The sequence below is a fragment of the Pneumocystis jirovecii genome (assembly GCF_001477535.1).
Source record: "Pneumocystis jirovecii RU7 chromosome Unknown supercont1.5, whole genome shotgun sequence".
NCBI lineage: Eukaryota > Fungi > Ascomycota > Pneumocystomycetes > Pneumocystales > Pneumocystaceae > Pneumocystis > Pneumocystis jirovecii.
The window spans coordinates 452,297-474,483 of NW_017264779.1; the positions used below are offsets into that span (position 1 = coordinate 452,297).

Here is a 22,187-nt window from a genome sequence, read left to right on the forward strand (position 1 = left end):
AAAGCAGGAAATCAAGAAAATATCATTACTCATAAGATACTTATGCAAATCCTTTTATAATATTTTCTTTTTTTTACAACAAAAAACTCCATTCTTGAAATTTATAAGAAAATTAATAAGATTTATTAATAAGTATTTTAAAGAAAATTATGCGTTTGGTTTCATGGAATTGCAATGGAATACGTAATTTATTTGACTATTATCCATGGTGTTCAGAAAAATCATTTGAGGTTTGTTATTAAGTATTATCAAGCAGAATGTTAATCTAAATAGTTTATGTTTAAAAAGCTTGAAGCAGATATTATATGTTTTCAAGAAACAAAAATACAAAGAAAAGATTTAACTTACGATATGATAAATGTCCCTGGATATTTTGCATTTTATACATTTTCAAAAAAAAAGAAAGGTTACAGTGGAGTGGCGATATACGTTAAACAGTCTTTTTGTACACCACTTAAAGCAGAAGAAGGCATTACTGGACGTCTTTTGCATGCAGATACAGGTGTTCCATATATTGAATCACCAGAATCAGTTGCCATAGGTGGATATACGAAAATTTCAAATCAACATGCACTAGAACTAGATCAAGAAGGCAGATCTATTGTTTTGGATTTAAATCTTTTTGTATTATTTGGCGTATATTGTCCATTGAATTCAGACCCAGAAAGAAGCAAATTCAGGCGAGCATGGATGGAGACGTTAGATCATCGTATTCGAAATTTAAAAAAGATGGGACGAAATATTATTATTATGGGGGATATTAATGCCAGTAGAGATGCTATTGATACTTCATATGCACTTGAAGAGTTTCAGGAAAATAATACAAATGGCTTAGAAGATTTAGATCAAAGAGCGTGGCTTAATAAAATTTTATTACCACATCCTGAAGGATTCATGATTGACCTTTGCAGGCATTTTCATCCAAATAGAAAAGGAATGTTTACTTGTATGTAAAATGAATTTTTTATGTTTAGTTTCTTAATTTTTAAGGCTGGAATGCAAAAATTAATGCCAGACCTTGCAATTTTGGTATATAAAAATAATATTTAAATATATATTTATTTGAAAAAGGAACTCGTATTGATTATATTCTTGTTAATCAGGAGTTATTACCATGGTTTGAATTTGCTGATATACAGATGGACATTATGGGCTCAGATCATTGCCCAATTTTTGCTGAAATTAAATCAAAATTATATAACTGGGAAAAAAATGGTAGAATAAGCAATATACTAGATCTTTTAAATAAATCAGGTACATATATAAATGGAGTATTAATATCTAAATTACCTAAACCTCCTCGATTAGAAGCACATAATTTTCTTGAATTTGCATCTCGAGATATTATATCAATGTTTAAAAAACAAGAAAAACAAAACATTCAAAAAGAACAAAATTTAACATTTAGTACAATAAAGTCTGTTAAAAGAATAGCATTTAAATCATCATTAAACTCATCAAAAAAAAAACGATTAGAAAGTTTTTTAAATCAGCCTCATATTATTTCATACTTTGAAGATATTCCCAATGAATTAAAATGCCATATTAAAAAAGAAGAAAAAAATACTTCTGCATTTAAAACATCAAATTCTCATGAATCTAAAGATAGGAGTATTGGAACTGTATTACAAACGGTTAATACATCACAAAATAATACAACATTAAACAAGAATGTTATTGAATTGCCAAAAAAAAAATGGAATGATATATTTAAGAAACCTTCTCCTCCTTTATGTAATGTTCATCAAAAACCTTGTATTGAATTACAAAGTAAAAAACCTGGTATAAATTTTAAACGATATTTTTGGATATGCTCTAAGTATATATTTATTTATATTCAGAAATACATACCTTACTTATTGTTTAGCCCTGTTAGAATGGAATGTAGTAATCAAGATATATCTGATTTTGATATGAAAAATAAATTTAAATGTGATTATTTTAAATGGAGTAGTAATCATAACCAAAAATCTTCAACTAGAATTAATAAAAAATAATTTGAATTGGATATAAAATGTTAAATATTTATTTAAATAAAATTAATCATAAATATTACATACTAATACAAAAACTAGTATTTACCAAAAATTGAAATAATTAATGTTGATTATCTACCAATGTTATATATTTTGTTTCTATAATTTTTACCATAAATAATTTACACTTTTTTAAAATCTCAAATTAAATTAAATTATTTTATTTATATCGTTAATTAATCTTATAATAGATTCTTTTAATTTCATATTATTGGAAACTAGAACAGAATATTTGTTTAAAGCAATCAAAACAATATCATTTTTCATTAATGGACGCTCATTGCGTCCAAAACCAGCTTTAGTATTAGCTTTTACCCATAAAGTTATTAAGTGTACAGCTTCTTTAATTAAAAAGATTAAAGCAGATTTTGTTTGCCAAGGACTTTCACGACGGTCTATCATTTCATCCAAAATAGAAAAAATTAGCCCATGAGAAACTCCTGCTGAAAGAAAAGATTCTATAACCCAGCCCTGGGGGACTCCATCATCTTGTCTTTCAAAACTATATACTTCTAACATTGGAACAAGATCTTCGAGAGGAAAGACATTTTCAGAAGATCCAAATTTTCTACCTAATCTACGAATAAGCTCTGAAATAGCTTCATATGCTTTAATATCTTTATTAAAAGCAAGATTATTTTCTAATCTTCATTAAAAAAAAATATAGCTTTAAAATATACCTTTAGTTATAATTTTTTCCCAACACTGAATAATATCAGCTTTTCCTCTATAATCTGAAACATGAAATATTGCTAAACATATTTCACCATAGCCTAAAAGATCGGCATATTTATTAAAAAGCTTTAATTAAAATGAGCCATATTTTTTAAAAAAATATAAAAGTAACTTACTTCTGTAAGAGGTATTAATTTCCCATCAAGATTTCTTATCATCTCATGCTTTTTCTCAACACTTAATCTTTCATCATTACTATAGAAAATAAATATATATTTATAATTATAATTGTTTATACCGAATAGATTGAATAATGTCATCTTGAATAGTAATCACGTCAAGTTCTTCTTGTAAATCATGTGCCAGCTTATTCATCATTGGTCTAATTTCTAATGAAACATCACAATTACATAAACCCTTTCCACGACTAAGATATTCCATTCTTTGGCCTAAAGTAATAGGAAAATTGCTTTGTGCTAATTCATATAAAACACGTGCAGCCTCATAAAATGAACCATGTTTTGAATGATATTGCCATAAAAGATCAGCTAAATCAAGATCATTAATGCTTCTTCTTTCTAAATATGTCTGAACATATGGTGTTTCAATCTAAACAATTAAATACTTTTTTAATAATTATGAATACTAACATTTAAAATTCGCTCCAACATTCCACGTTCAACATACCAATCATATAGAGAATAATGAAACAATTTATCTCTTGATAAATATGCAGTTTTGTATGTATCATCTCTCAATAAGGTAATATTTGAATTATCATTATCTAAAGTCTCTTCAATTATTTTATCAATGTCATAAAGAGTTTCAAAAATTAGTGAGTAATATTTCATGCGCTGAGTATAATAATAATGTCGAAAATCCTTAAAAATTATTAGAATTAATACGAGAATAGATGAATCAAACATTTAGTGGATGCCCATCTATAATATATGATAAAGACAAATCATCAGGATCAAAAGCTTTAGCAACCGCTAAGCATAATTCTACAGCGCCTTAAATGGTTTTAAAAAATTATCTAAAATTAAAATGAAAAAAAACCTGTATGAAACCCTAAATCTCTAAATTCAGCAACAGTTTCATTTAGATTTTCCAAAGTCAAATTAGAAGCAATTTTCATGAAAAGACGAAGACATTCCTGTAAAGACCTCTTTTTTTCATCACTAAATTCAAACTTTTCTTTTGCTCGTCTTAATTGTTCAATAGCCTAAAAAAATAAGATAAATTTTTTTAAGAAGAAAAAAAACCTTATACATAATAACATCATCTGCACTACAAAATCCACCGCATCTTTTTCTTAAAGACTCACTAACAGCATCTACACTTCCTCCTCCAGCCAATTGTTTATTAACAATAGCTGTAACCAAATCTTTTGCTAATTCTTTTCCTGATTCTTTAGAAAAAAGATCTTCAAAAGTAAGCTTTAAGCAATTATCTTGACTTTGTTTAGAAAGAGATGAAATTATATCATGCAATTTTGATGGTGTATCATCTATAAGGACACATACAAAAGATAATCCTTCAATAATCCTACGTATCAATAGAATTAAAGCATGAAGAGCCCTATGTTCGGCTTGAAAAGATATCTCCTCAGAACGACTCATTGATCCAGAGAGCTGGTCAGGTGCAACAAGTCCTTTTATATATGATTTATTGTTATCAAGAAACTCAAGTAATGTAACAAATTCTGATCGAATACGAAGTAATGTAGTTGTGGGAAAATTGCTTGAATAAGTCTTAATGGATAACTTTTTATTGATGGTATGTTTTATAAATGGCTTTTTCCATAATTCTCCAATACTTCTAGCTATATATATAACTAAGCCATCATGGCGAGCTGAAAGTTGGACATTATCCAAATCTAACACTTCTTGTCCTAAATTCTTTAAAAAATAGCTAAATTTAAAAGACCAACCCTACCAAATTTATATTGTGTTTGTTTAGTAAACGGTTTACCGCCAAATTCAATATAATATTTCCGAGCAATTTCAATAATATCAGAATCAGCTAATATATTGTTTCTATTGGAAAAATATTTAGTATTATAATATTCATCAGGCTGAGATATTGTATCAATTTTTCCACAAATCAAACCTAAACATGTTGCACAGCCTTCAGCTTGTCCAACCATTTCAAAAAAAGATTGAATTTCTCCTTCAACTCCATTAAGAGTAGATGCACCATATTTTATAGCAGAATAAAGAATTTGAAAATTATTTCTCCTTTGTATAATATGTACACCAGTATTTGTTAACACTGCTATTTGAGGAGAAAATACATTATACTGAGTTTTCAATTCATTAGGACAATATGTTGGTGGTGTAAGTAGTGAAACTGCTTGGACATAACCTTCTAAAGGTATCCATCCAGCTGTTTCAACTAATGATAAACGATGATTATTAAGTGTTCCATGAAGAATTCTACCAGTATCTGCTGCAGAAGCAAAAAGTTTGTCACCCTCTGATACTGAAGCAGAAGATTTAAATGCTAAAAAATAACCTGGAGAGAAAACATGACCAATACGAATAGAAGTTAAAATAAACGAAGATAAAGAATTTAAAAGAGTGTTATTATTTAAAACCTTATATGAAATATTACTTGGTTGAACTTTATAATCTTCTTGCTTATTATCAGAATCAACCGGTGGAAATCTAACATGTGTACATGTCATTGTAGAAGGAGGCCCGTTTATGCTCCAACTAGATCTTGATGCTCTTAAATACAATCTACAACCAGTAGATGTAATAGCAATAAGATAGATTTGACTAGACTCGCTTAAAGGTACAGGCGCTAATGAAATAATAGTTGTTGTTCGTGGATCTAAAAGAGAAGAACTAGCATTAACCATTTGAGCATGTGCAACAATTGAACGGTAAGAATAGCTTATAACATGATTAAGACTTTGTTGATTTGCTAGATGATATGCACGAATAGATGACTTAGATGTTAATGCATATAATAAATTTCTTGAATTGTCTGTTACAAGTTGTAAAATTGTTTCTAAAAAATATTATAGAAAATTAAAAAAATTAAAAAAAAAAAAAACCATTTTTCCAATTAAACCAAAGTCCTTTTGGAACAAAGCGATCGATTACAGTTCCAGTATGATTCACTTTACTACATCTTTTAGAAAACCATCCATCATCGACTTGATATAAAATCTCGTAAATACTATCATCCTGTTTTCCAGAAAAAAAAATACGCCCATCCACAGTACCTTCTATGCACAAAACATCGATACCTGAAACAGAAATAGACATTTTTGTTGAATAAAAAACAAGTTCTTTAGCATTTTCTGATGATTTAGAAGTTAAATATTCTACACCTAGAAGAAAAATATCATTCAACGTAGAAATAACAAGCAAGAATTCAATTGAATCAATAAAAACACCTAATGAACGGCCGTCAACACATCCACATAGATTCAAGTATTTTACCAGGCCTAGGTTTTACTAACTTAATACAAATAATTGTTCGATCCAAATCTTCATAAGATTGAAAATCCTCACTTACCGAATCAGTTCATACGTTTGCATAGCAAACGCTTAAAAAGAGCGTTTAATATGTCTTACCCATTTAGATAATTCCATAAATACAATCTATTATCTACTGTAATCCATGCTCTTTGTATTTCAGGAAAAAGTCCCATTTGTGTATAACACTCCGTTTCTAGGATTGATTAAGATAAAAATATTATTATAAAATTCTCTTTACTATTATATTGTTCGAAAATAGCATCTGGTATATTCATCACTGAAATACGTGAAAATGGCTTCCAAAAAAAATGCAAAGGCAAATTATAATCAGAAGAATATCCCTCTAAATAATTAAAAAGAATTTAAAAGTACTTCTCCGTCATCAAACGTGTTAAAATATCGCCAATTTCTGGATAATTTTCGTCTCTTGTTATGCACATATTAATTGCCGTACTAGCTCGATGAAGTGGCTCAAAAAGAGGATCAGTAGATGAATGAGACTGTATCCCGTGATTTTTATGGTTGAGAATAGCTTTATTCTCCATTTTAATGCCTTTTCAACGAAATTTTTATATTTTGGCAAAAAATGGACGTTGAAGTAATAGGTAATATGAAACGATACCGACATCATTTTTCTTAATATGAAAAAAAAACATATTAACAATGGACTTTAGTATTTTATTAGAAATTTTTGAAGGTATATTTGTCTTTAAATATAAGAAATTAATTTTATAGAATATCAAAAAGCTGGAGTTTTTCTTCGTTTGATTAGTCTTATAGGCTTTCTTTATCTTTTTACTTTTGCTTGGTCATTAAAAAAGCTTATATACGAAATATTTCTTGCTAAGGGACTTCAAGTAGTTTGTTTTTGTTTTATTTTTTTATTTTTAAGAAAATAAGTTAGAGAAATTTCAAACAAGGTCAGGTGCCTGGGCAATTATTACAGGTGCTTCAGAAGGAATTGGCCGTGAATTTTCGCTTCAGCTTTCTGAACGAGGGTTTAATGTTATTATAATTTCTAGGTCTAAAGATAAGCTTAAAGCTTTATCGCAAGAAATAGGTAAATATATATTTTTGTTAAATAAGTAGTCCTTATTTAAAGAAAATACCTATGCAACTAAAACAATTGTTCATACTATGGATTTTTCAAAGTTAAAGGATAAAGATTATGAAGCTTTGAACGAGATTATTCGGGATCTAGATATAAAGATTTTAGGTATATTATGAAAAAAATGATTTGGTACTTAAAAGAATTAGTAAATAATGTCGGGTTATCTCATCAAATGCCAACACCATTTTCATTAACTTCTTCTTGTGAAATTTCTGATATTATAACAATTAATTGTATAGCAACTCTTAGAGTGACAAAGCTTGTTATTCCCGGAATGATTAGAAGGTTAATTAAATGTGGATATTTTTCATATAACTTATTGGAAAATTAGAAAAAATGGGCTTATATTAACAATGGGATCATTCAGTGGAATTTTTCCTACGCCTCTTTTAAGTACATATTCAGGAAGCAAGGCTTTTTTAACAACATGGAGCCAAGCATTAGCAGAAGAATTAAAACCTGAAGGTATTACTGTTCAATTGCTGAATTCATATTTTGTTGTAGATTCTCTTATTTTCGGAAAAAACTATTTTAATTCATAATTTAGGTTTCATCAATGTCAAAAATTAAGAAACCATCTTTTTTTGTTCCTACACCCAAATTGTTTGTAAAAACAGCTCTTCAATCAGTTGGTTTACAAAGAGGAGCATCTACACCCTACACCACGACACCGTATCCTTCTCATTCTATTCTAAATTGGCTTTTAGAGAATGTGGTTTTCAAATTAAGTCGCTCATATTTTCTCAAGCATAACTTAAAAGTGCTTCAAAAGATTCGAAATAAAGCTTTGCAGAAACAATTTGCTAATAGCACATAAATATGTTTTTATTTACTCATATATATTATTGAAATATATTTCCATATTGATATAATTTTTGTTATGATTTTATGTATTTATATTAAAATTTATAATTATTTTAAATCTCAAAGCTTAACGTAAAAAATTAAAACTAAAATTTTCAAAAGATTTTAATATATATTTTTAAAAGGAAGTCTATAAGTCTTAGAAATAAATCTTTGATTCATTTTATATATATATAAATCATCTTTTTTATACAGATTTTCGAACATCATACTTTTAGTTTAAGATTTTTTTGAAAAACTTAATAAAAATAAGCTCTTACAAGTATGAAAAAAGGTGAACTGACTCAGTATGATCTTAGATACTATGATTCATATGCACATTATGGAATTCATGAAGAAATGTTAAAAGATGAGGTCCGAACTCTTTCTTACCGAGATGCTATTTATGAAAATAAACATTTATTTCAAGATAAAATTGTATTAGATATAGGATGTGGTACAGGGATTTTAAGCATGTTTGCAGCAAAAGCAGGAGCAAAACTTGTTATTGGTGTAAACAGAACATTTATTTATAAAAAATATATCTAATTACTTTTATACTAGATTGATATGTCAGATATTATTCATCAGGCAGAAGAAATTGTTAAAATCAATGGGTTATCAGATAAGATTCTTTTGATTAAAGGGAGGATGGAAGATATTACTCTTCCTGTTGATAAAGTAGATATTATTGTGTCAGAATGGATGGGATATTTCCTTCTTTATGAAAGTATGTTAGAAACAGTGATTATTGCGCGGGACGCATATTTGGTTCGTTTGATTTGTATTTTTATTCTTCTAAGAAAATATTAGAAGGAAGGTGGACTTATGTTTCCTAATAAGGCTACTATGTTTATTGCTGGAATTGAGGATGCAGAATATAAAGAGGAAAAGATTGGATGTAAATGATTTGAATTTTTGGGTCTTTTTATCTTATTATTGTTTTTAGTTTGGAATGATGTATATGGATTTAATTTTACACCTATTCAAAAACTCGCAATGAAAGAACCTTTGGTTGATACAGTAGAATTTCGTGCGGTTGTAACAGATCCTTACCGTCTTTTAACCCTGAATCTTTATAATGCTAAAAAAGAAGATCTATCTTTTACAAAAAATTGGGAATTAAAATCTCGGAGAAAAGATTATATCCATGCAATTATTGCATGGTTTGACATAGAATTCGAGGCGTGCTATAAACCTGTTAGGTTTAGTACTGGTCCACATGCTAAGTATTACTTTATTTTTTTATTTTTTAAATTAAATATATGATAGATATACTCATTGGTAAGTATTTAATTGTTTTTCTTTCTTAATATCTTATTTCACCTACAGGAAACAAACTGTTTTTTATCTCAATGATGTAATTTCTGTTAATGTAGTTTTAAATATACTTTTTCTTATTATTGATTTTCTATAGGAAGGTGAAATTATATATGGTACAATAACCAATGGTCCAAATCAAGAAAATCATCGTGATTTAGATATTACAATTGAATATAGATTTGATAAAAGTGATAAACCTATTAACGGAATATGTTCATATACAATGTTGGTAATTTAACACAACAAAACTCTTTTAACTTCAATTAGGTGTTAAACAATCCTTAAATGAAAATCTTTCACCTATTATCTATTATACTATTTTGAAATACTTATTTTCTAAATATAAAAAAAGGATTTTTTTTGTCTTAAATAAAATCATTTATTTTCATAAATTTTGATTTTTAATTTTTAGATTCTTTATCAAAAAAAAAACTCAAAATTAAATATTCAAACCTATTGTTATTAAAATATAGAACTAACCTATCATAGAGAACGTTTTATTCATGTTTTTTAGGCTAGTTTTCCCACAAAAATTATTTTACCAAAATCTTATATCAAATATAAATATTATAATAGATTTGTTCAAATATTAAAAATATTATTTTTTACAATTCGTTCATTATTATTATTATTTGTTATAACAAAAACATCTTTTAAGATTTTTTTTAGTTTTTATAAAAACTTTACAACACGTTTTTGTTTTAGAGGAGTAGGTTCATAAGCAAGTTGTTTTTATTTTGTTATGTTTCTTTTATTTCTAAAAATATTGTTTTATGTTTTATATTGATTTTTTATATTTTTCGATATTCGTTATTATAATAGAACGTCAAAAAAATTTCTAATATCAAAGTTTTTGTTTAATCCTTTAATTATCCTATACTAAGTATATAATAATACATTCTTTTTCATTTTTCTTATATTATCTCTTAATTAGTTATGAAATTCTCCAAAAAGACAAAAGTTACTCGTTCTGCAATTTCAGATGTAGTTACAAGAGATTATACAATTCATTTGCACAAAAGGGTCTTTATATTCTTGTTTTTCTTTTTTTCTGGATACTTATACTTTAAGGTTTTTGGATGCTCATTTAAGAAGCGTGCTCCATCTGCAATTAAGGCTATTCGCAAGTTTGCATACCTTCATATGGTTGATGACTTTATATCAAAATAATTTTTTACTTATTTGTTTTCAGGGTACAAAGGACGTTCGTATTGACCCGCAACTTAATAAAGAATTGTTTAAGAATGGTATTAAGTCTGTTCCGCACCGTATGCGTCTTCGGTTATCAAGAAAACGTAATGATGAAGAAAGTATGTCTGTACAATATATAAATACACTTCTTATTTTCTATAGATGCAAAAGAAAAACTATATACTTATGTTCAATTCGTAAGTGTTTCTGGTGGTGCTAAAGGTCTTCAAACAACAGGTTTATATTTTTTTCTTTTTTTCATTAGTTAACAATGTAGTGGTTGAGGAAGCTGTATAATTATTATTATTATTCTTACTTTAGAAATATATAAAGATACAAATATTGATTTTGTTTTATATATATTTGTTATTTTTCTTTTCATTATTCTATTTTTCATTTTATCTTTCTTTTTGCCCCATATTTCTTTACATCGCCGTCATCGCTTTATTGCACTTATTTTAACCTTTAAAAAATGGTTTGCAGGCCTAGTAGAGCTTTATTTTACATTGGATTGACAGGTTTACTTGGATATGGAGCATATCACGTTTTCCGGCTTGGCATACCTTTTTCCAAAATGTTTGGATTGAAATGGGGTCTCACAGAACCTACATTTGTTGATAATAAAGAATGGATTGAGTTAACGGTAAGTTTTTACACTTTATGAAGCTCTATATTTCTTATTAATTGTTCTAATGTATTTAAGTTATCTAGAATTACAGATTTTAATCATAATTGCAAGATTTTTAGATTTGATTTGCCAACAAAAAATAGTGTTTCAGGACTTCAAGTAGCATCTGCATTACTTACACGAGTTGAGCTTCCATTACAACCTCCTGTTATTAGGGCGTATACGCCTGTTTCAGATGAAGATACAAAAGGAATTGCTTTTTATACGTATTATATTGTTTTTGCTAATGGGTATGTGTAGGGTATCTTGAGCTTCTTATTAAAAAATATGATAATGGACCTATGAGTTCTTATATTCATGGAATGAAAATTAACGACAAGTTGTTATTTAAAGGACCAGTTCCTAAATATTTGTGGAGTCAGAATATGCATGAGCATGTTATATTGATTGCAGGGGGTACTGGTATTACGCCTATGTGTAAGGAGTCCTTTTTTTTTATTTTTTGCTTTATATATATATATATATATATATGTTGTGTTTTTTTCCATTAAATTTGTTGACAAGAAAACTAGATCAGTTTATCCGTAAAATTTTTGGAAATAAGGAGGAAAAAACTCGTGTTACATTAATTACAGCTAATGAAAGACTTATTTTTATGTTATTGTCTGTTTAATATATTTTAGGTTTCTGAAAGAGATATACTATTATATAGTGAATTTGAACAATTAAGAAAAAAATATCCAGATAGGTTTAATGTAGTCTACGTTTTAGGTAGAAATATTTAAAGAAATTAAATATTTATTTGACATTTTCTAAAGATAATCCTCCTGAGGGTTGGAAAGGTGCATCAGGAAGAATTGATAAAGATCTTCTTAAAACCCACCTTCCAGATCCTTTATCAAGAAATATTAAAATTTTTGTCTGTGGGCCTCCTGGGTTTTATAAGGTATATTCTTTTACTTTTTATGCGATAGTATTTTACTTTTTTAAAAAAGGTTATTAGTGGAATGAAATTGTCTTCAACTGACCAGGGGGAACTAGAGGGATATCTTAAAGAGGTATGTTTTGTTAGAATACGTCTTTTAGGACCAATTAACCTATTTATATAGCTTGGATATACTAAAGAACAAGTAAAACAATTAGTGTTGAAACATATGTTAATTTTTATGGTAGGTTTTTAAATTTTAAAAAGAAATATAGTATATTCCATTTATGCTATTTTCTAAACAATATGAATATTGGTTTATTAAGCAGGTCATAATGTTTCTATTTCAAAATCCATACTTTTTAGTAAACATTATTTTACTATTTAATTTATGACCATGAAAAGTGATCCATACATTGTCTGTTTGTTATGCTTTCCAAATACGTTTAATTCCTTCTATGAAAATAATAAGTTTTATCATAATGAATACTTTGCTTACCTGTAATTCCAACGTCATTTGTTTCGAATTCATAAAGCCCAGCAAAAACAAGGCATGTTGCCCCTCGTAGCACCCATCTCATAAATGTAGAAAAAGATCCATATTCTCCTATATTTATTTTTTAATCATTTACAAAAAATATACAAAACTTTACGCTTAGGAAAATAATCTGTAATACATGTATCAAACCTAAGATTAATTAAAAAAGAAATTCATGAATATAATTTTACCCAATATGAGAATGAACAATAAGTGCTAGTGAAAGTCCTGCATCAAGAATGAGATTTGTACTTGAACCTACAAAAGGTGCCATAACTAATGGCACCAAAGATAAAGAAATAAGTCGTTCAAATGTCCAGTGATAGCTTCCATGCATAGGAGACGGTGTAGGTACAGGTGAAGGATCTATTATTATGATTTCTTCACAACAAAACAATAAAAATATAAGTACCATTTACTGAACCAATAACGATTTCTATATAACCATGTCAAAATAACACATTTAAAAGAAACAAAACCTACGAGGAGGTGCTGGACCAAGTCCTTGTCTTATAAAAGATGTTTTAAAGCATGTAGGGTGCTCTTGAAAACAAATTATTAACAAATTGTATATTTTACAAAAAAGCGACTTTACTGCTATGAAATTTTGCCGTTCCAAAGAGAATAGATGTAAAAGAAGGAATATTTTTTAAATTTCTTAAAGTAATCAAGTTTCTTTGCACCATTTAATCTATTTTTTAATGTTTTTGAATTTTTAAATATTCGTTAATCAGTTTTCAACGAAAAATATTTCTAACATACGTCAAAAGTGTATAATCAATTATTTAAGCTAATTTAACAATATTTTTGAATATATAGATTATTTTAATAATTTTAATAAGTATTATTAGTTTTTTATTCATTTTTTACTAATAAAAATAGAAAAATTGCACAAAAAAATGAAATTTCAAACTGGATTTTTGAAACATGTATTAAAGAGATGTTTTCATAACAAATGTCTTTCAGTGTATCCTAAAAATGCAATTCCCTTTAGAAAATATGCATCAGTTTCTGATTTTCTTTTAAAAACAGAAACTACAACTCTTCAGAATGGATTTACAGGTTTTTTAATATTTGATAATATAAAACACTATTTGTTGACAACAGATAGTTGCATCTGAAAGCTTTCCACATTCACAAACTGCAACAGTTGGCGTATGGATTGATTCTGGTTCTAGATCGGAATCTGCAGAAAGTAATGGTGTTGCACACTTTCTTGAACATTTAGCCTTTAAAGGTACCAAATCTCGTACACAACAAGAACTTGAATTAGAAATTGAGAATATGGGAGCACATTTAAATGCGTATACTAGCAGGGAACAGACGGTATACTATGCTAAATCTTTTCGAGATGATGTTCCTAAAGTGGTTGATATTCTTGCTGATATTTTGCAAAATTCAAAATTTGAAGCATCTGCTATTGATAGAGAACGTGATGTGATACTTAGAGAGCAAGAGGAAGTTGACAAGCAAATAGAAGAAGTTGTTTTTGATCATTTGCATGCAACTGCTTATCAAGGTTTTATTTGCTATATATTTAATATTATAGCTTATTTAATTTAGGACATCCATTAGGATGTACTATTCTTGGACCAAAAGAAAACATTCTTTCAATGAAACATGAACATCTTATCTCATATATAAATGAAAATTATACAGCTGATCGTATGGTTCTAGTTGGAGCAGGTGGAGTTTCACATGAACAACTTGTAGAACTAGCAGAAAAGTATTTTTCTAATCTTCCGACTTCTCCGAATCCTGTTAATATTGGTTCATCTCGAGGTGCTGCTCCTAAATTTGTAGGGTCAGAGGTGCGAATTCGAGATGATACTTCACCAACAGCAAATATTGCTATTGCTGTTGAAGGAGTCTCATGGAAGCACCCTGATTATTGGATAATGTTAGTAATGCAAGCGATTGTGGGTAAGTTTATTTATAAAATTTTAATCATTTGTTTATAATATTAGGTAATTGGGATCGCACATTAGGATCGGCTTCCCATCTTAGTAGTAAATTAAGTGGTGTTGTTTCAAAATATAGTCTTGCAAATAGGTAGACTTTAAAATAAGGGAATGTATTATAAAAACTAAAAAAGATAGTTTTATGTCTTTTTCAACAAGTTATTCAGATACAGGACTTTGGGTAGGTTATATGATTAATAATTTACACTATTTTGATTTTATAGGGCATTTATCTTGTTTCTGAGAATCTAACATCTTTGGATGATTTAAGTAAGAATTTTAAAATTAATATTCTTGAATTAATATTTCTAATAGTTCATTTTACATTAAAAGCAAGACTATTTATTATTATACGTATATATTGTTTAACATGAATAGGAATGGAGCCGTTTAAGTCTTTCTGTTACAAAACCAGAAGTCGAAAGAGCAAAAGCACAGCTAAAAGCAAGTTTGCTTCTGGGATTAGATGGGACTACAGCTGTTGCAGAGGATATTGGACGGCAGATTGTTACATGTGGCAGGCGCATGACACCATATGAAGTAGATAAACATATTTCAAAAATTACAGAAAAAGATGTTCAAAGAGTAGCACAAAGCAAACTTTGGGATGCAGATATCGCTATTAGTGCAGTCGGATCTATCGAAGGGTTGCTTGATTATAATCGTATGCTTCTTTTCTTTCTATGCAATTACTTATTATTTATAGGCATTTGCGCAAACATGTTTGTGAATCCTTATATAACAATATCCTATTAACTCTTACAGGTCACTTAATAGATGGTGAGTATAATAAACTGCAATGCAGATAAATTATTGTATTATACATGGTACTAAGATTTTATAAAAATAATTAATGTTTATATTTAATAAATAAATAAATTATATCTCAATTTCGTCTATAATTTCATCTGTGTTTACATTATCAAAATCATCATAGATTGTATCTGTAGGTAATCGTGTATATTTCTCAATTGGTGTAAATATTGATCCCACTTTCTCAATCCATTTTTTCCTTCGTTGCATTAATGCATGAATATGATTACTTAGTCCTATTTTTCCGGAGCCACTATCAGTTGAATTGGCATTCCCTATAGTTTTTTTCTTTTTTGCTTCAATACTTTTAAACCTTCTTAAAAAAGCTTGTTCAAGTTGTTTATTAAGATCGTTTAAAATAACAGAATATTCTTGATACGCAAGATGCTCTTTTATTAATTTAATTAATTTATTTTTTCTTGCTGAATTGATAGCGCATTGTCGTCTTAGCTGAGACTGTAGAGATCGTAAATTTGATGATATTTCATCATCTTCTCGATTATTCCAATCGATCTATATAAAAGTAAAATACAATATTTACATTAAAAATCAAAATATACCTCTTTTTCACCCAAAATACCTATATATCTAAGCTCTCTTTTTAATCTTTCTTCAAGGGTATGATAATCAGCTTTAATAATGGGAATCTTGCTTCCAGAATTGGATAAATCTGAATCCTTTTCATTATCATCTGTTTTCTGTTCATCATCTGAAACATTTTCTTCCTTTAATATTGCGCACAAAAGCCGCTCTAACAACGGCCCACATGATATTTCCTCTGTATATAAATGTTCATCTGTTAATTGACTAGGTGATCCATAAGGAACAGAAGAAATAGCATTAAACCCAGAAGAGGCTATATTAGATGGGTCTTCCGAGCTCCATACATTTTCAGAAAATATACCCAAAGGAGGAATCATGTATGTCGTCAACTCATCTCCCTATATGATCGTAAGCATATTTATTTATAGAACAGTAATATACTTTTTCTTTCAAAAAGGCTATATCTTCTTCAGAAAAAGGCCGATAAAAGGGTTCCAAGTATGCATAATACGTAGAAATAGATACTTGAATAGGTGCTTTGATTTTAGAAAAATCTTCATTAACAGGATCTCCAGGAAGCTTATCGGAAAGATCAACAGTAGGAAAATAAGAAACCCCTAAACGCTGTTTTAATTCCTCAGGATCTGAAATATGTAAAATATCATCATAAATATTTTTTTTTTCTGAAAAAGGTACTTCAGGTAATCCCTGCAGCTCCGTAGATTCATTGATCTCTTTAAGGGATTCACAATAAGTTTCACTTAACACTACGTTTGTTAAATATGTTAAAAATATTAAATCAAAAACTAACTAAATTTTTCCTTAGAGTCATCCTTTGTTTGAATTGGTTCACTTGGAAGTTGAGATCTTCGGGATACTATATTGTCATTTACATTTATTTTTCCCACTTTTTTCACGGCTTCTTCTGATTTGTCCATCGATACGCTAGTATCCAAGTCCTTTGAGAGCCATTCTTTATATTTAACTTGAATATCTCGCAATTCTTCTTCCAAAATTTCCTGTTTCTTCTGAATCTTTGCAAAAACATCCTTCATATCTTTTTTTAATTCTAATAATCGGGAAATACTCGGAATACCATGCTCCGTACTCTCTTCAGATATCCCATTTCCCGGAAGATGCATACTAAGCAAGCCACATTCTGTTTTCATTTCTTCATAAATCAATTCATTTCCATCTAGCTGTCCCATACTATCTGTCTTAAAAATACAATAAATTCTAGCAGTCTAACAATAATTTCCTATGCCTGCATTAAGACAATCTTTTTTTGTCTTTGTAAAAGTGTTTTTATTATATTTTTTAAACTAGAAGATGCGTTTTTCACTAAACGTAAACCAAAAAAAGGACCAATTCAAATAAAAATGCATAAATATACTGCTTTTTTCTTTAAAATACAATAATCAATTCCAGAAAATAGCATATCTAGAATCATGTTAGTTACCTTTCATAATCCTCCAATTTCTAGAGAAATCACGTATTTCACTCGGAAAAAAAAGGAAATCTTATTAAAACCCTTTTAAAGTATAAAATCCCTTTAGATTTCCCAGAATTCTTTGTCAAATACCCACTTTTTCTGATTTGTTATTTTTTTGATGTTTTTGGTAAATCTCGACTACGAATTCTGCGTTATGTTTTAAAATATATATAACGCATATAACTCGAGTATCCAATACTGCCTTTTTCCTTTTATATTCTTCTTTGTCCTCGCGTATATACATTTAATTCCATATATATGCGCTTAAATTCATATGTATGTACCTGTTTTCTTGCTTTATACTGATATTCTTGTTATATATTCATACTCTATCTTTACCTCTATTCTATCTCTTTTTGCTGTTGTTTTCCCTTGTATTGTATTTATCTGCAATATTTGCCATTATATGTGTATTATATGCGTTATATATGCCGTATATACATTGTTTCTGCATGTCCGAAGAACCTGCTGGTTCGGGTATCTATTCATTGCACACATCACCGCCTTCCCGCTTACATGCTGAACAATATTTAAAGGCATTTGGCTGGAAAGGTTATGGTCATGGATTACGTGCTAACAGCCTTGCAGTGCCGCTTCAGTTGCCGCCTGCAAGCAAACAGGGCGTATACACATATATTTATTATATCTGCAACTCATAATAAAAGCTAGGTAGTCAAGTAGAAGCCTGGTGGACACGTCTGCTTGATACACGTCTTGCATCTCTGGAGGTGGGAACTCAGCCAGAAAAAACAGCAACAGGCACATCACAGGGACTTTATGCACGTTTTGTCCGTGCAAACACAAAGTCAAGGCGAGATAGTGCTTCTAAGCGGAAAAAAAGGGTAGTCAGAGGCGCAATAGAGCGTCCTATGTATGAATGTTCTCTGCAACGATGAATCTATGTTTGTATTGAGCATAGATCGATATTTAGCGATTACATGTACTACATTGTTTGTGATATATGCATATCATGCGTTGTACGCATTATATATGCATTGTATATGTGCAGTGTATGCATTTTATGGAATATATTGTAGTGTATATACATTGTATATGCACTACATAGCGTATGTATAGCGTGCTTTGTATGTATTGTATATGTTATATATGCGTTATATACATTGTATACATTATATACACTGCCTATCAGTGCTTTATGTCTCTATTATACATGAGTTTTGTATAGCATACACACTCTGCTATGTTATAAATGTTGCATGCAGATTATATATATGGTATATATGTTGTAACTCAAATTGGGTTACATGTGCTGTTAAGAGTGTGGTATATATAATAGCGTGTGTAGTGTATATAATATATATAATGTGCATATAACATATATAACATATATAACATGTATGTAATGCATATAGCATTTATAATGCATATATATTGTATAGATAAGTTGTATATACTATAGATCAGCACAGATGTAACGCATGTAATATATGTATAATATGTATTACGATGTATGCATGCATAATATAGATATATTGCAATGGTACATGTATTTTGCACATAACATATTATATATGTAAACATTTATATGTCTGCAGCACAGTGTCTGTATGTCTAGACTTGTTTAAACATATATAAGTACATACACTGCATGTACTGCATAGAGTGAAACCATGTTATATGTATACTGTATGCATTAATATATACTATATATACTATATATACTATATATACTACATATCAACTATATACACATTATGTATACACTATGTACGTTATATGAGCACTATATGCTAACTGTATGCACTTTCTTTGCATTTCCATTTTACATCTATCTTTATGTTTGTATATGTTTTATCAAATATACTATTGTTAATATTAATAATATTATAACGTTAATAATATTAGCAATATTAATAGTGTTAACATTATAACATTAACATGACAACATTAGCAATATTAAGGTTAATGTAATAATATTTGTAATATTAAAATTATATTCAATATTAATTAGTGTTAATAACATTATTGATGTTACTAATGATACTAATATTACATTAATATTGGCATTATATTAGCATTGCATTGCTATTACAAACACTGCCTAATACTATTATTTAACTATACACTGCTAATTGACAGTATTATGTATCTTTAGTATTGTCTGCCGCTCGCAATGCTTCGAGACGTGCACAATTACGACGTACAAGCAGACGTTCAATATTGCGTTTTTCTGCATCAGTTAACGCTGCCCAATTATCAATGCGTGCAAGTGTTCCATCACTATTAACAATAACCGGTCCAAGCTGATCAAGGCGCAGTGTTGCCTGTGGAACACCAGTAGTAGCTGAAGGATTGGAAGGGACAGCAGGTAGCATTAAAGGCGTTTGTGCATCATTAGAAGCAGTAGACACGGCGGCATTAGTAGTATTTGATTCGTTGGTGCCATTGGAGCAGTTCATTGAAAATTTCCAGGAGTTTCTAGGGGTTTTAAAGCACAGATCAGTAGAAAACACTACAAAAAAACAGCGTCCCTAAACATGGTAAAACAAAGCAGAAAAGACAGAAACAGGGTAAAATACGATGAAATGTAGTAAAATGCAATGAAATAAAGTGAGATCTCGCAAAAAAAAACGAAGCAAAATGTAGTAAAACACAGTAAACACGGTAAAATATGGTAAATACGGTAAATTGTAGTAAAAGACCAGTAGATATTATTAAGATATTGCTAAAATGTTGCTAAGATACTGATAAGAGGATGTAAAGAGAGACAATGTACGATGAACCGGTTGGATGGGCGGAAAAGCGGACAGACGTGTGTTTGTCAGGAGGAGGCAACACTCGGCGGTGCCTGGAGGGTAATGGTGATAATTGCTAGATGCTTGCTAAATACAGATAGATACCCATTGAATATTTGCCAAGCATCTACAATATATCCTTAAAATATAGCCTAACGCTTTTAAACATTATTAAACGTTATTAAGTGCTATTAAACACTGTTAAATACAATTAAATACTCTTAAGTGTCTCTTAAATATAATCAAGCAATCTTAAATACTGTTAAGCACAACATAATACTTGGAAAGTCCACATAAGTATTCATTAGTGGCTAGTATAGGTGTGCAAAGTGGATTAAGTGGCAAAAGTAGTACAGGTTAAATAAAAGCTGCATAAGAGTCTGTATAAAGTATATTGGGGGAGTATAATGCAAAGTATGGACAAGGATGTGCAGAAGGAGGCACTGGCAAAGGCACCACCATCCCCTTCATCAGACCCGCCACCATATGAGTCAGTAGCGGTATTATCAACGCCAGTGCATGAACAACTTCAGGGTAAACGTATAATACTTGCATCCTCATCACCGAGGCGCAGGCGGTTAATTGAGCAAATGGTATGGGTAAGGCAGGCATGGCCTAATTTTGTGTCAGTTGCAGGTTAGATGTGTTTTATTGGGATTTATTCTGTGTTTTGTGTACTTTATTATGTTTCAATGTGATGCAGTTCGTTGCAATATGGTATAGCATGGTGTTGTGTGTTATAATGTGCTATGCAATATATTGCAATAAGGGTTTGTTTGAGTTTTTATTTGAAACTATTTTATAAATACATATGAACAATGCAATATAATTTTTTTTGCAAAATAATGCAAAATATTTTGAAAAACAATATAAAATGTATTGATTTACTGCATCTTAGTTTTGTTTTAGGTATTTTTGCGTTCTGACTTTATTATACAGGGTTTTTGCAATGTTGAAGTACAGTTACCTGACTTGGAAGAACCAGTGAATCCATCTGATCGTATACCCTGGGAGTTTTGTGTGGATATGGCCAGCCGTAAGGCACTGCGTGTTTATGAATCACAGGTACAGTGCAAACAATGTTATTTAGGCTGCGTCTTACCTGTATAAAAGGTAAATACGTCTCCACCGCCTGCATTGGTAGTAGCCGCAGATACCGTGGTATTATCAGGTGCTTTGATTCTTGGGAAGCCTCGATCACAGTCAGAACAGTTGGTAACACTACGGCGGCTGCGTGATAGCAAGCGCCCACATAAGGTTTTTACAGGTGTTGCAGTAATCGTGCCTTTACGGGTGCCAATTCATCCAGGATACAATCTTCGTACACATGTAGAGGAGTCAGAAGTGACGTTTGATGCATCTGTGTCAGATGAATTTCTTGAAGCGTATGTTCGTTGTGGTGAGGGTATAGACAAAGCAGGTGCGTTTTTAGAATTGTGTTAAATTTGAATTATATATGGTTTTTAAAGTTTATTGAGTTGTTTTGTATTATTGATATATATCTTTTTTACTTATAAGCTTTTTATACCTACTTCTTATTTTTTACTTTTCATACTAACTATATTTTTATAGGTGGTTATGGTATTCAAGGATATGGTGCATTACTTGTTGAATCGATAAGCGGTGATTATACTAATATCATTGTAGTACCAACATATATTATTTTTATTAATATGTTTTAGGGCCTTCCAGTGCGTTCTACTTTTAAGCTAATTGAAAAGACACTAAACGAAGACTTATATGATAATCTTCCAGACCATATGATCTAGCTTTGGAATTAATAATTTACCATTCAAGATTATTATAGATTTAATAACCATAGGAGAAAATATATCTCAGGCTGCTATTGGTTATTTAT

General features: G+C 29.4%; 12 protein-coding genes across 12 annotated transcripts; 8 read left to right on the top strand and 4 right to left on the bottom strand.

Moving 5' to 3' along the window:
- Positions 1–149: 149 nt before the first annotated feature.
- On the top strand, positions 150–1,997 carry T551_01376 (exodeoxyribonuclease III; the record flags this gene model as incomplete). Its single annotated transcript, XM_018373639.1, has 5 exons — positions 150–230; positions 274–946; positions 991–1,029; positions 1,072–1,819; positions 1,868–1,997. 5 exons carry the CDS (start codon positions 150–152, stop codon positions 1,995–1,997), a joined length of 1,671 nt encoding a protein of 556 aa, XP_018230294.1.
- A 189-nt stretch (positions 1,998–2,186) lies between these two features.
- T551_01377 (uncharacterized protein) lies at positions 2,187–6,750 on the bottom strand (the record flags this gene model as incomplete). Its single annotated transcript, XM_018373640.1, has 14 exons — positions 2,187–2,677; positions 2,717–2,837; positions 2,888–2,966; positions 3,010–3,320; positions 3,362–3,592; positions 3,636–3,724; positions 3,771–3,936; positions 3,977–4,605; positions 4,650–5,729; positions 5,776–6,120; positions 6,167–6,237; positions 6,302–6,398; positions 6,444–6,548; positions 6,594–6,750. 14 exons carry the CDS (start codon positions 6,748–6,750, stop codon positions 2,187–2,189), a joined length of 3,972 nt encoding a protein of 1,323 aa, XP_018230295.1.
- A 118-nt stretch (positions 6,751–6,868) lies between these two features.
- T551_01378 (ketoreductase) lies at positions 6,869–8,133 on the top strand (the record flags this gene model as incomplete). Its single annotated transcript, XM_018373641.1, has 7 exons — positions 6,869–6,902; positions 6,941–7,062; positions 7,106–7,265; positions 7,308–7,421; positions 7,463–7,601; positions 7,648–7,816; positions 7,864–8,133. 7 exons carry the CDS (start codon positions 6,869–6,871, stop codon positions 8,131–8,133), a joined length of 1,008 nt encoding a protein of 335 aa, XP_018230296.1.
- A 311-nt stretch (positions 8,134–8,444) lies between these two features.
- Positions 8,445–9,767, top strand: T551_01379 (protein-arginine omega-N methyltransferase HMT1; the record flags this gene model as incomplete). Its single annotated transcript, XM_018373642.1, has 8 exons — positions 8,445–8,672; positions 8,724–8,930; positions 8,973–9,060; positions 9,109–9,388; positions 9,432–9,443; positions 9,492–9,534; positions 9,577–9,711; positions 9,750–9,767. 8 exons carry the CDS (start codon positions 8,445–8,447, stop codon positions 9,765–9,767), a joined length of 1,011 nt encoding a protein of 336 aa, XP_018230297.1.
- A 651-nt stretch (positions 9,768–10,418) lies between these two features.
- On the top strand, positions 10,419–10,970 carry T551_01380 (uncharacterized protein; the record flags this gene model as incomplete). The annotated part of the gene is made up of 5 exons (XM_018373643.1): positions 10,419–10,505; positions 10,554–10,628; positions 10,675–10,792; positions 10,836–10,910; positions 10,951–10,970. 5 exons carry the CDS (start codon positions 10,419–10,421, stop codon positions 10,968–10,970), a joined length of 375 nt encoding a protein of 124 aa, XP_018230298.1.
- A 175-nt stretch (positions 10,971–11,145) lies between these two features.
- T551_01381 (uncharacterized protein) lies at positions 11,146–12,482 on the top strand (the record flags this gene model as incomplete). The annotated part of the gene is made up of 8 exons (XM_018373644.1): positions 11,146–11,316; positions 11,377–11,577; positions 11,613–11,778; positions 11,874–11,958; positions 11,996–12,072; positions 12,120–12,247; positions 12,297–12,359; positions 12,411–12,482. 8 exons carry the CDS (start codon positions 11,146–11,148, stop codon positions 12,480–12,482), a joined length of 963 nt encoding a protein of 320 aa, XP_018230299.1.
- A 171-nt stretch (positions 12,483–12,653) lies between these two features.
- T551_01382 (uncharacterized protein) lies at positions 12,654–13,450 on the bottom strand (the record flags this gene model as incomplete). The annotated part of the gene is made up of 7 exons (XM_018373645.1): positions 12,654–12,682; positions 12,726–12,833; positions 12,880–12,914; positions 12,956–13,130; positions 13,177–13,200; positions 13,248–13,307; positions 13,360–13,450. 7 exons carry the CDS (start codon positions 13,448–13,450, stop codon positions 12,654–12,656), a joined length of 522 nt encoding a protein of 173 aa, XP_018230300.1.
- Positions 13,451–13,663: 213 nt separating this feature from the next.
- Positions 13,664–15,481, top strand: T551_01383 (mitochondrial processing peptidase; the record flags this gene model as incomplete). The annotated part of the gene is made up of 9 exons (XM_018373646.1): positions 13,664–13,826; positions 13,876–14,283; positions 14,328–14,687; positions 14,732–14,816; positions 14,864–14,906; positions 14,950–14,995; positions 15,063–15,079; positions 15,104–15,389; positions 15,432–15,481. The coding sequence occupies 9 exons, from the start codon at positions 13,664–13,666 to the stop codon at positions 15,479–15,481; spliced, it is 1,458 nt and encodes a 485-aa protein (XP_018230301.1).
- A 123-nt stretch (positions 15,482–15,604) lies between these two features.
- T551_01384 (histone acetyltransferase NGG1) lies at positions 15,605–17,817 on the bottom strand (the record flags this gene model as incomplete). Its single annotated transcript, XM_018373647.1, has 5 exons — positions 15,605–16,051; positions 16,099–16,479; positions 16,523–16,848; positions 16,893–17,325; positions 17,758–17,817. 5 exons carry the CDS (start codon positions 17,815–17,817, stop codon positions 15,605–15,607), a joined length of 1,647 nt encoding a protein of 548 aa, XP_018230302.1.
- Positions 17,818–18,025: 208 nt separating this feature from the next.
- On the top strand, positions 18,026–18,469 carry T551_01385 (uncharacterized protein; the record flags this gene model as incomplete). Its single annotated transcript, XM_018373648.1, has 2 exons — positions 18,026–18,196; positions 18,239–18,469. The coding sequence occupies 2 exons, from the start codon at positions 18,026–18,028 to the stop codon at positions 18,467–18,469; spliced, it is 402 nt and encodes a 133-aa protein (XP_018230303.1).
- Positions 18,470–19,675: 1,206 nt separating this feature from the next.
- On the bottom strand, positions 19,676–19,993 carry T551_01386 (uncharacterized protein; the record flags this gene model as incomplete). Its single annotated transcript, XM_018373649.1, has 1 exon — positions 19,676–19,993. One exon carries the CDS (start codon positions 19,991–19,993, stop codon positions 19,676–19,678), a length of 318 nt encoding a protein of 105 aa, XP_018230304.1.
- Positions 19,994–20,736: 743 nt separating this feature from the next.
- Positions 20,737–22,153, top strand: T551_01387 (septum formation protein Maf; the record flags this gene model as incomplete). Its single annotated transcript, XM_018373650.1, has 5 exons — positions 20,737–20,928; positions 21,239–21,394; positions 21,443–21,749; positions 21,902–21,972; positions 22,012–22,153. The coding sequence occupies 5 exons, from the start codon at positions 20,737–20,739 to the stop codon at positions 22,096–22,098; spliced, it is 813 nt and encodes a 270-aa protein (XP_018230305.1). The 3' UTR covers positions 22,099–22,153.
- Positions 22,154–22,187: the final 34 nt, after the last annotated feature.